Source organism: Carassius auratus, chromosome 11, assembly GCF_003368295.1.
Source record: "Carassius auratus strain Wakin chromosome 11, ASM336829v1, whole genome shotgun sequence".
Lineage (NCBI taxonomy): Eukaryota > Metazoa > Chordata > Actinopteri > Cypriniformes > Cyprinidae > Carassius > Carassius auratus.
This window is the reverse complement of record NC_039253.1, coordinates 15,046,854-15,059,365: the sequence shown is the minus strand read 5'-3', so window position 1 is coordinate 15,059,365 and position 12,512 is coordinate 15,046,854. Positions and strand designations below refer to the sequence as shown.

The 12,512-nt window shown below is 35.0% G+C and overlaps 1 protein-coding gene across 5 annotated transcripts in view; it reads right to left on the bottom strand.

Annotated features, from left to right (window-relative positions):
- kaznb (kazrin, periplakin interacting protein b) overlaps positions 1 to 12,512 on the bottom strand; it is a 133,242-nt gene that overhangs the window by 94,244 nt on the left and 26,486 nt on the right. For all 5 annotated transcript variants that reach the window (XR_003293263.1, XM_026275622.1, XM_026275623.1 and 2 more), the window contains exon 2: positions 7,276 to 7,433. Coding sequence is in view for 4 of the 5 variants with exons in the window: in XM_026275622.1 (XP_026131407.1) it covers positions 7,276 to 7,433 (158 nt within the window). In the remaining variant the exon portion in view is untranslated. The remainder of the gene's footprint in view (positions 1 to 7,275; positions 7,434 to 12,512) is intronic.

Genomic DNA, 12,512 nt, shown 5'->3' with positions numbered 1-12,512 from the left:
TTTAACGCTTAAAATATCTAAAGAAGTACTTAACTTAATCACCACAAATCGTATGTATTCACAAAGATTTGTGTCTGTTGTAAATAACAGTGTTTCAGAATAATTAACTTCACATTAATACAATTTCTACAGTCTACAGTTTATCTATTGAGACATTTATTTCATGACTTAATGTATTACATTATTATTTGCAGCTAGGTCCATATGGTTCAATAAGATTTGTTGTTGTTGTTTCAGTTCTTAGCTCCCCTGCTGCCTCGCATGAATCTCAAACGCATTAATTAAAATGAAATGCAAGCGGTCTAAATCGTTTTTTTTTTTTGTTTGTTTTTCTCTCAAAACACCCTCCACTAGAAATTGCTCCTATCTTTGATTCTGTGTTAGATCGATTTGTTTTTCTACTGAACCTTTTGTTTTGAAAAGTCTTAAGAATTCACTCGAGAGCTCTTGAAATCCATTGAGGTCTAGAAGAGTTAGGATGCAAAGAAAGCTCAAGAGAGTCTTTATCTCAGTGTTTCACAGCAGCCCGCCAGTGCTGTGATACTTTTTTGATTTGCTTCTATATGTAAATGTAGAGTCGTTGTCAGAATCCCTGTATACATACTCTCTCTGACTGACTGTTTAGTTATAGTTTATTATTATATGAAATACTGTACTGTATAGCACACTACCATTCCAAAAGTTTATTGAACAATCAAAATATTTTTTTTAGATCAGTAATCGATAATGATAATAATTGTTTACTGAGTTTCTGAAGGTTTATGTGACACTGAAAACTAGAGTAATTGTGCTGAAAATTCAGCATTGCCATCACAGAAATTAATTACATTTTAAGAATATATTCAAATAAAAAAGTGATATTTTAAATTGTAATAATATTGCCCATAATTACTGTTTTTACTGTATTAGTGATCAAATAAATGCAGCCTTGGTGAGCAAAAGAGACTTCTTTAAAAATATTTAAAAAATCATACCATCAAACTTTTAAAGGGAAGTGTATGTGAGTGTAAAAACTTGAAAAGACTTGTATAACATGCCTGGGAATTGTTGTCTGAGCCATTTTCTCACAATGGTTTGCATCACTGATTTTATTAAGCAGTAAAGAATACTGTATATCTTAAACGCCCAAGCCAAGAATCAGTCCAGTGGGTGCAACTCAAACCACACTGATCAATACCTCAGCCTTTGAAACCATTTAATCACGACGCCTCAGCCTGCATCCACTCTGCTCAACTTTGATTGGTCAATAAGTAATTAAAGATGTGGTTCTGCCAAAACTCTGTATTATAATGAAATAAATTAGCCCCTTCACACATTACAACATATGCAATCACATTTGCAGTTAAAAGCATCTAGCCTAAAATCCATCATCTCTTATTTTCATCTTAAAAGTGAGATAATGCTTTTCATCATGTTATCAGATTGGTTTTTCTGTCTACTGTAAACATTCTGGTCAGGATCAATTTATGCATCCAGCTCCTCTGCCTATCTTCCAAGATGTGTATCTTGATTGTTATTCTGCTCTTACCTCATACAGATCTCTCTGACCTAGACCAAACTAGTCTGGAGATGTATAGGGAAAAATATATGACATCATCATAATTAGTCCTCAGTTCCAAACAGGAAACATCATTGACTTTAAAAGAGTGGGGCAGTATCAGCCAATCAACACTTCCGTATTGGTCCCTCTGACACTCTTTGAAATCCTATTGCCCCTGCATGCAAACAGGCCCCTTTCTGTCACATCACACACACACACACACACACACACACACACACGCACAAATACACAACCTTTCAAAATGCATTTGATTAATCCCTCCCCTCTAGCAAGCAACACATACATAATTCATCTGTGCAAATGACAAATGAAGCAATCAATTTCTGGAGCACGTTCAAAGAGAAACATTGGAAATTCTTTCCAAATTCATTTTCTATCTACAGTCTAACAATCTGCACAACGATATTCAATATGTTAAAACTTCTCCAGATGAGCTTTCACAATGGAACGGAGGCCTCAACGGTGTGTAACAAATAAACAAAAAGAGAAAGCAAATTACAGGAAAAGTGGGCAATTGATCACTAACAAATCTGATTAAAATACTGATTCACATGACACTACACAGAGGCTGCATGTAAAATAAATAATAATAGTCTGAAAAAATATATTTTGAAATAGTTTTAATATTTGAAATAGTTGAAATACATTTTCAATAGTTTATTGAAACTTCTGAAAAAAAAGTGTTTTTATCATGATTTTCAAAAAATTTTATACAGATAATCAAGTAAACCTAAGTTGCTTCTGTCCAGTAAATTTTTATCTTGAAATATTTCAGCAATATATCATTTGTTTGGTTACATTTTACAGTAAGGGTTCATTTATTGATATTAGTTAACATAAGCTAACAATAAAACTATTATAAGTATTTATTGATTATAGTTAATTTCAACATTTATTAATACATTATTAATATCAATTAAATTCAATCAATGAGTTATTTCTTAACTAATGTTAACCTACTGTAGTGATACATTTAGTCTTAGGTTCACTTAAAAATCTTTTCATAAAATGTATATAAATATCAGTTGTCACTCTTTAATTGCTTCAGTCCACTTAATCTTAAACTATTACTAACTATATAACATTTATTCTTATGCTTAATTGACTTATGTTTACTATAAAAATCACAAAGCAGAAACACACGTGTGCCGCTAATAAAGTATAAGCTATCAATCAGATGAAAGCAGGTATGTAGTCAGTTATGTACAACAGGTTTTTCAGAAAATATTTTGAGCATGCTGATCATTTTTGAGCCTTGGATGTGTGCTTATCAAATACGACACAGTAGGCTTTATAGGGTTAATGTTTAGCGTGTTTACAAAAAGGCTCTAATTTCCTTGAAAAATCTTCAAAAATCAGGCAAAATGTAATTGCAAGTGCTCGCGTAGAAAATAACACTCTCATCTCTTAAGAGGCTGTCGTCAGTGTCGAGAAGTGCAATTAATGATGAAGAGCATGGCACACAGATGCACTTCACCTGCATTGTGCCCTAATTTACCGAAAAATACCCAGTAGCAAAAGGTTCTGGAGTGGATCCTGACCGAGTCATTTCACAGTTCCTGAGGTCAAAACAAATCACGGCTTTCAAGAGGACAATTAGGTTTAACATGCACGTGCTGTATAAAGTTGAAATGTGCTTGAACAGAGGCTCATGGACTATGATGTCCAAATTGCCTGACAGGTCAGAAAGAGGTCTGACAATGAGCTATTTATTTTAGATTAAACTTAATTGTTGTGCTGATGTTGACTGGAGACTTTGGCGAATTTTTACATTACATATCTCCTTCAAGTATACTGGGAATGTGGCTGACTTTCAGCCACGATTATGAACCTGTCTATATAGTCTTGTATGTTTGTATAGTCTTGAGTGCTTGTCCATTATCACCTTGAATTGAACTGTAATGATGTTCAAGGGCAGTATTCACAGTTAATGCACACTGGGCTCTGCAAAATGTGTAGAGCTTCCCAGCCAACTCAAAGAGAAAGAGAAAAAAAAAAAAACTGGAGGGATGCAAACTCTCAGTCAGGAGGACTGATGCTGTCCCTGTTTAAGACTCTTAACCTATAGATATTTGTATGTTTATGTAGCCAGCAAATCCCCTCAGGCTTCAACTGGCACTGCTGGTGTAGTAAAAACAGGCAGATGGAAGTTTCTGTAAGGCATTATTTATCTGGGATTTCTCTTTAGCTCTAGACTCATATGCAGGATTAACATTTGCAAGCACAAGCTCCTAGGCTCATGATGTCAGAGCAATGAAATCATGGCTGATTATCTAAGATTCTATACTGCATTCTACTAATAAAATGAGGGAACTGGTGCTTTGATTGCCTTGAGTGATTTTTATTCTTCCTATAATGTCTCAAAATGTATCTTGATACTGAAGGATTGCTATCATAAAGCTAAAGATGTACAGATAATAGTACTGGTTTTCTGTAATAATGCAATGTAGTGAGAATGCACATTTCTGTTATGAACTATAAAGCAGATTCGACCTGGCACAGAATCCATAACAAAACAACATAAACCCTCAACTGTCTGATTTTGTTCAGTGAGAGTCATTTTCACCAGAGTGTGAAATGCAAAACAGAATTTTTCATAAGAATACTTTTTAGAACAGTCTGTCTTCGAGGATTACCATTACTTTGAGGGCAAAACATTTCACATTCAGATTTCACTTTTGGCTATATTAAGACATAAAAGCGTAAATATTAGTGTTGTAAGTATTTTAATATGTTTTTCTTAAATACTGATATTTGTTATTTTACAGTAGAATATTACAACAAATTTGTACAAAATAAATATTTTTGTTAAATTATGAATTTTTTTAAATTACATAATATATTTTAAGATATTTTCTAATTATTAATAATAATAGTAGTAGTAATAATAATTGCCATCACAATTGCAAAAATAAAATAAAATAAAAAAACATACCCTATTAACAGCACTTGAGACCCAATATCTATTCATGAATTCACTCTCATCCATCATAAAGTCTTGCTACTCCAGTTCTGAAAGAGAAAGCAACTTGGGGCTAACAATCTCTCTGCACAGCTGGCACGTAGCCGGCCACAAATGAAGGCGATGGCCTTTTGCTGAATTACTTTCTGCTTAATCAATGACACTGCGAGTAAGAAACATATTCTGAAAAATGGGGATAAGTCGTGTTATCAGTCAAGCGTATCTGCGTTGTATCTAATTGATTAGCCAAATACATCACTACGTCCCATGACCGTGAACATTCATCATTTAACAAGGATGAGCGAGAGAGTTCTGAGACTGTGCACAGGGAAAATCAACTGTAAAATTCACCAATCAAACTCAGTGTAGCTGCCTAAGCAAGCGCCCAGCGGGTTACCTATTCGCAATTTTTAGTGTATGCTTTTTAAACTTTAGCATTCAGAGTTCGTAGCCAGAGTGGTGTTTCTGTTGTGTATGTAAACAACGGCGTTAGATGAGAAGGAAAGATTGCAATGTTCAGGAAATAACTTTTTAAAAAGCCTTTGACAGGCATTGTACTGCGGACAAACGTTCCCTCGACGTGCATCCTGGGGATGGAAGTAGGAAACAATTAAGTGGATCAGCAAAGGGAGACTAGCTTCCCTCAACAACAACAGCGAAATCAGGTAGTGGATTCTTTTTATCCGACATCCTGAGGCTCATAAAATGTTTTGTCCCAGACTAGCCACACAACGCAACGCTTCTTTGATTATTCTTTTCACTGTTTTCCAGGTCAGAAAGAGCAATTTCAGTTAAATACAGTATCCATTGTCAAAGAAGGAGAGTATGCTAATGATTTCTGAATGGTGCATTTGAATCCTGGGTGTGTTAGAAAAACGGGGCGCAGTAAATTATTTATGCGCCTCTTTCACCAAAGTGACATTCAGTTATTCAAATTATGACATTTAAAAATGCTTTAGTCCTCCTCGACATCGACTTCCCTTGACCCTGTATGCATGAACTTCAATGTGACCCCAAAAAAATTGCCAAAACATCTTCAGCACTATGCAAAATGAATACAGACAAGGGAAGCACTTAAATAGATTACTAGAAATTTCAGAATTCTGAACCACTAGTGGCACTAAACGAAAGTGCAGTCTGTTTGTTTGAGAATAAATTACCGTACATACTTTACTTTTCTACGTAATATATCACACTTCACCCTAGAGGACAATAGTGGTATTGTAGTAGCCAGTGATGTCTTAAAGGGATAGTTGGCTCAAAAAAATAATAGTTCTACTTCTGAGGAACATAAAAAATGGAGATGTTCGATTAATACACTCATTTTGGGGTGGATAATCACTTTAAGACATTAAGTTGGAATCTTGTAAGATTTTTTTAATGTTTTGAAATAAGTTTCTTTGATTGCTCACTAAAACTAAAACAGTAATATTTGTAAATATTATTACAATTTAAAATAAAAGTTATCGTTTTAATTTATTATTTTAGCTTTTATTATTTATCCTTATTTTAAAATTAAATGTTTTTTTTTCTCCTGCTAAATCAAAGCTGAATTTGATTCTGAAATAATTCCGATCATCATTATTATTAGTAATGTTGAAAGGTTGCTCTGCTTAATATTTTTGAGGAAACCATGATACTTTTTTTCTGGATTCCTTGATAAACAAAAAGTTCAAAAGGGCAAAACAGCATTTATCTGAAATAGTAAAGACATCTTACAAAAGACCTCAGTCAATTTTGATTAAACGCATCCTAGCTAAATAAAAGCATGAATTTCTTTCAAAAAAGAAAAGATAAACCTTACATACTCCAAAGAATTGAACAACAGTATACACGAGGGAAAGAGAACGACAGCAGGTCAGTTCACAGGAGATGTTTTTGTCTCTTAGATGATGGAGGAACCATCACTAGGAATATTGCAGTCACAAGTGTTTTAGCCTGTGGGTGTAAACCAGGTTTGAGCTCAAATCTTTCAGTGATTACAGATTGTGCTTTAGAGTGCCTGTGGACAGCATTTCTATACGGACAGAGCCATTAATGGATCTGGGGGTGTGGATGTGTTGTCCTGACTTATTGAAGCCTGTGTGACACAGAAGCAATCAGGAGTTAAGTGTCATGCCACAGAGGTCTGCCTAAGGCTAAAGCTCCTTGATTAATGTGTTGAAATTTCTTCACGATGTCCCCATTGAAAATAATTAGGAATGAGTCATCACAAGCTCAACCGCTGATGTTCCCTCTGAGTCTCGTCTTCTCATGAATAACAATCATTTTTCAGCTCCTTCAGAAACGAGCTGGCTGGAGAGGCATCAAACAGGTATATAATTAATTCCTCAGAGCTAATTGATTGCAGTTTTTTTGTTCGAATTGCTGTTATAAAGTGATTATTACCATCCTTATATGATAAATAATGATAATTATAGAATATATTTAACATAATATTGTCTCCCTGTCAGTTTATTAGGTGTTCATTGGAACCTGCATCACATAATGCTGAATTGGAATCTGAATTGAATTGAATTATTCAAACACATTTTGTGATTTTGTCATATTGGATTATTGCAACTTTAATTTTGAATAGTATGCTCATTTTTATTCCCTGATATGTAGAATACTAATAATTATGAATAATGTTTCCGCAGTCGATTAGACATATTCACTGAAGTTGAATTCTGTTAAAACAGTTATATATATTATATAATCAGTAAGTAAAAGAAAGACATTCTTGGTTCAGTTTTCAAAGGTGCTTTTTTACCTGTGCGTCCATGAGCAGGTGTCTCATTAGAGCCATGGATTGGCTCAAAGTATCCCTCTCGGTGGGCAGAAAGGTGTTCTCTTCATGACTCATGGCGTTGGGTCTGTTCACCATGAAGTGAGCGATCTGGTCGTTCAGGCTGTTCAGAGATTGCACAGCTGGAGAGAAGGAATGAAAGACGGATCAGAATATATGTTTGATATTCTATTACAGTCCAGTTTACATTATACAGCAATAACGCCCATAAATAAAGCACTGTTATAACTTCACTGATGGATTAATTGCCCTGTCATTTATATCAGATAATATGAGGCCATGAGACTCTATGAGCTGTTATTGCTTTCCTTGAATTTCTCTGGGCAAAAAGAACACAGCCCATAATAAATAAAGCCAGCGCTGGCACTCCATTTGGACCAAGTGTCAACCATAGGATAGCAATCAAAGGCCTTTTTCACACATACTGCATGCTCGAATTGGGCTTTCACACTGAGAGTGTTTCTGTAGCTCTTACAGAGTATTTTTCTGTGATAGTAGCTATAAATTGTAAAATAGCTGTTATTGTGTTTCATTAAAAACGATTAAACTTGATCATTATGAAATCTAATTTACATGAAAAGCAGGACTGCATTTACACTACCATTCTGGGATCAGTAAGTTTTTTATTTATTTTATTTATATTTTAATAAAAAATACCTTTTTTCAGTATTTACTCCAGTTCATTAAAAGTGGCAGTAAAGACTTTCACATTGCCATACAAGAAAAAAATCTAATGAATACTGTCCTTTTGAATTTTCTATTCATCAAATACCGAAAAAAAAGTATCAAGCTTTTCACATAAAACATTAAGCAAGCAGCAACATTAATAACAATTCTTGACATATAAGCCTGCGTTACACTGGATGATAAAAATTCAGCTTTGCCATCACAGGAATAAATCAAATTTTTAAATAAATTAAAAATAAAAAACAGTTATTTTAAAATGTAATTATATTTTACAGTTTTACCGTTTTACTGTATTTCAGATCAGATAAAATCAGCCTTTGGTAAGGATAAGAAACATCTTAAAAAACATCAAAATCTTAGAGACTTTAACATTTGAATAGTACTTTACATACAATATAAATGGTAATTAACCTACAAAGAACAGAACCCAAACCCAAAGTTTAAGTATACTTAGATTTCTTGAATATTTTCCATGCAAACAATGCTGGGTGAGTAGTTAGCTTGATTATTTCACGTTACTTCACAGAAAAGCTTGTATAATAAAGGATCATGTTTATAGTTTACTGTCAATGATTTCTATTCATGCACCTGTGCATAAAATGTGACTACTTTATGTGTCACTTTGAAATGACATAAGTGGAAACATTTCATCATATAATTCCAAAATGTTATCAGTTAATAGCCATGTTTGCCTTCACTGGCATAGGTGTGCCCATGTGCTTGATCTCAGCTGGTATGTGTCTGGCTTGGATAGTTTATCAAGCTTTGCTGCAGCCCTCCAGATGATTCGGCTCATTGGCATGCAGTCTGCCCTTCTCTAATCCTTCTCCCATGGGCTCGGCAGCTCCCCGCGCAAGCTTCCATTTACCATTAATCCCTCTCACTTAGCGAAGGCTGCCAGAATTATTGTAAGTCCATTACCACTGTAGAAATCTCACATCCATGCCCATTTTAATGCATTTATTCATAGTCCCCTAGCAATCACGCCTGACCCTTGTTTGCCTCTATCAATCAGTGCATCTGCGTATCCAACAAATTAAAAGAGGAACATCAATCTTCTTCCCCACAACAACATCACACTGAAGAGTATTCAGTGTGGCACTGACCCCAGCTGACTGGAAAACTAATGCTGACATATACATCCAATAATTACAGTTTTTGTACGACTCATCAGCTCTGATGGCAAACAAGCCAGTGCTGTAGGGCCAATCAAGAGGAGCGAGAAGTAGTCAGACAGAAAAAAAGGGTCATCAACCAATCAAACATGTATGATGTTTTTTCTTCAGAGGGACACAGGAGTAATGCTGAAAAATCTACTTTGGGGTTACCATTAAAACTAACCTGCAATGTAAGACAGTTTGATATGATTCATTTTCCACCTAAAGTGTTTCTGGAGTTTTCTGTGTAATTGTAATCACTATTGAATTTCCAGGTAGTATTACTAACGATCATTGTAAAGAAAACTGGTGACACTTTACATTAAACTGTAACAGTAAAATTCACTATATAGTATTTCTCATGTTAAAATGTATGTCAACAACCATTCATAATTTACCCGTATCGTGTTAGACTAACAGACAAAATACCAGAAGTGGCACATGCACATGACGGGAATTCACAAAATGTATTATTAGACCATTTTCCAAGGCTGCATTATATATTAAACCCATTGAAAAATCTTGATCCAGCATAATGTTATTGTGAATTCACAAACACTACAATGAATATACAGGTGCATCTCAAAAAATTCGCATTTCATGGAAAAGTTCTTTATTTTTTGTAATTTAATTAAAAAAAGCAAACTTTCTTATATTCTAGATTAATTGCACACAAATTGAAATATTTCAAGTTTTTTGTTTTAATTCTGATGGTTATGATTTACAGCTTAGGAAAATAAAATAACATTTTCTCAAATATTTTCTATCAATCAAAAAAAGTTTTACAAAACAGAAATGTTCCAGATCTCCAAAGCAGGTTTAATTAACCCCTCAATACTTGGTTGGAGCACCTTTTGCATGAATTACTGCTTCAATGCAGCCTGGAATGAAGGGAATCATTATTGAAGCTCAGGTTGCTTTGATAGCGCCCTTCAGCTCCTCTGTATTGTTTGTCAGATGTTACTTATCTTCCTCTTCACAATACCCCATAGACTCTCTGTGAGGTTCAGGTCAGACATATTGGCTGGGCAGTCAAGCACAGTAATATCATGGTCATCAAACCACTTGGAAGTGGTTTTGGCACTGTGGGCAGGTGCTAAAGTCCTGATGCAAAATGAAATCAGCATCTCCATAAAGCTTGTCAGCAGATGGAAGCATAAAGTTCTCCAAAATCTTCTGGTAGATGGCTGCATTGACTTTGGATTTGATAAAATACAATGGACCAACACTAGCAGATGTCACAGCTCCCCAAATCATCACTAGCCATGTTTCCACTGATGGGCCAGTGCGAGCCAGGGCTTAAAACGGGCCGGGCTAATAGCCTCGGGTCAGTAGCACCGAGGCAAGAATAGCGCAGTGTTTCCACTGTCAGTCCTTAAGCACCGCTGCGCGTCACTAAAACACGCCCTTTACACGCCTCTCAGGAACAACGTCACAAAACCCCATCATTTCAGCAACAAAGAGAAGTTATCAGAAAACTAAGAAATAAACTGGAACTAGTGCGATATAACACTGGAACAAAACTAATATAAAAGTGGCCGTTTGTTTGCATGCTTGGTTAAATATTTAAATTCAAAAGCATCTATGTTTTACTATAGAAAAATATAAGTTACTAAATAAATACACGATTGTGATAGAGAATAAGAAGCTGACATCTGATTTCTTCAAGTGGTCATATTTACCATGTTTACAATGGTAATGTTAATGCCTAGTGTGCATGTGCATGTCTTTTGCATCGTTTATAAATATTTCTGCCTTGCATGGTGGTTATAATCCACATTGGATCAAATTATTTCAAACATTTGCTGATGACTGAAAGTGAGTTATGAGCTCAACTTATTTTAAAATGTCTTTAATACCGGTGTTATATCTGTTATCTTTCTGAAATGATCTGTGGTGCTGAGCTCTCCAGACGGAGAGAAACTCTGCCTTTGTTCATAACCACTCCTCTAGCCCCAGCTGGCCCGCTTTGGCCCAAGGCATGAGGAAGCCCCGACGAGGCACGATCAAGCCCCGGAAGTGACAGTGGAAACACGACTGGCCCTGGCACACACTAGCACGCCCGGTTTAAGCTCGACAGTGGAAAACGGCTACTGACTTCAGAAACTACACACTGGACTTCAAGCAGCTTGGATTCTGTGCCTCTCCAGTCTTCCTCCAGACTCTAGACCTTGATTTCCAAATGAAATGCTAAATTTACTTTACTAGCCCAAACTATCCCAAGGGGTACCCAGTATTTATACTCAAAATTAATCAAACTCAAAACTAAATATTCTAAATTTTTGAGACACTGATTTTTTTTTCATCAGAATAATAAAAATTTTTAAAAATCTTAAAATATTCCAGTTTGTGTGCAATGAATCTAGAAAAATTTGTTTTCATTAAATATAATAAATATTAAATAACTTGATATTCAAATTTTTCGAGATGCACCTGTATATGTGATTACATTTTTTACATGAGTGGAATGCAACATTTCCATTTTCTTGCCGGTTATTCTGCACAGCAAAATGCAATCAAGTGTTACTCAAATTGAATCAAGAAGGTATCGTAGCCCAGATCGCGCAGTAAAGTGTAAAACAATCATCAAGCCGTTGGCACCCTCTGCAGTCATTTCTTATAATGCGTACTGTACAGTACATTAGCTCTGTTGTTTATAATACTATATTTTAACAGTTTTGTTCAATAAAATCATATGATCACTTGCTTCCGATACTTTATTTGGAATAATTATTATCATCTCAGTGTTACATGTATCTTCAAGTAATTTTACAGTCTTTTGTATAACTTGGTTTATTTTTATTACCACAGAAATTAATTACAATTACACAATTACTCGATTAATAGTCAGAACAATCCTCCTATTATTTGATTACCAAAATTATTGTTAGTGACAGCCCTAGAAATTACCATTTAAAAAAACACATGGAACCTTATTGTGAAGTGCTACCAGAAAACCTTGACATTTTATTAAATATTGTGTGAAATGTGCATTTTTACTGCATATTTATGATTTTAAATTTGTGTACGTCAAACACCTTTGTGTTTGGTATAGAGAAAAGGTATTCTGATCAATTTCTCCTTTTGTCTTCCACAGAAAAAATAAATACATAGAGGTTTGGAACAGCATGAGCTGTGAGTAAACAATGACATTTTTCATTTTGGGGTGAACTGTCCCTTTAAGAGTCTGGCTAGAGAGCTCTCACATCCTGCAGCTGTCATACATCGAGGGAGCCTGTTAGTGCTCGATGCATCATGTGGAAAAGCAGCCCTGGTTGATATGCTTCACTATGTTTAAAACCTCAAGAAAACAGTCAATTCTACTTACCCCATCTGTTCTGTCCACTAAAAATATTT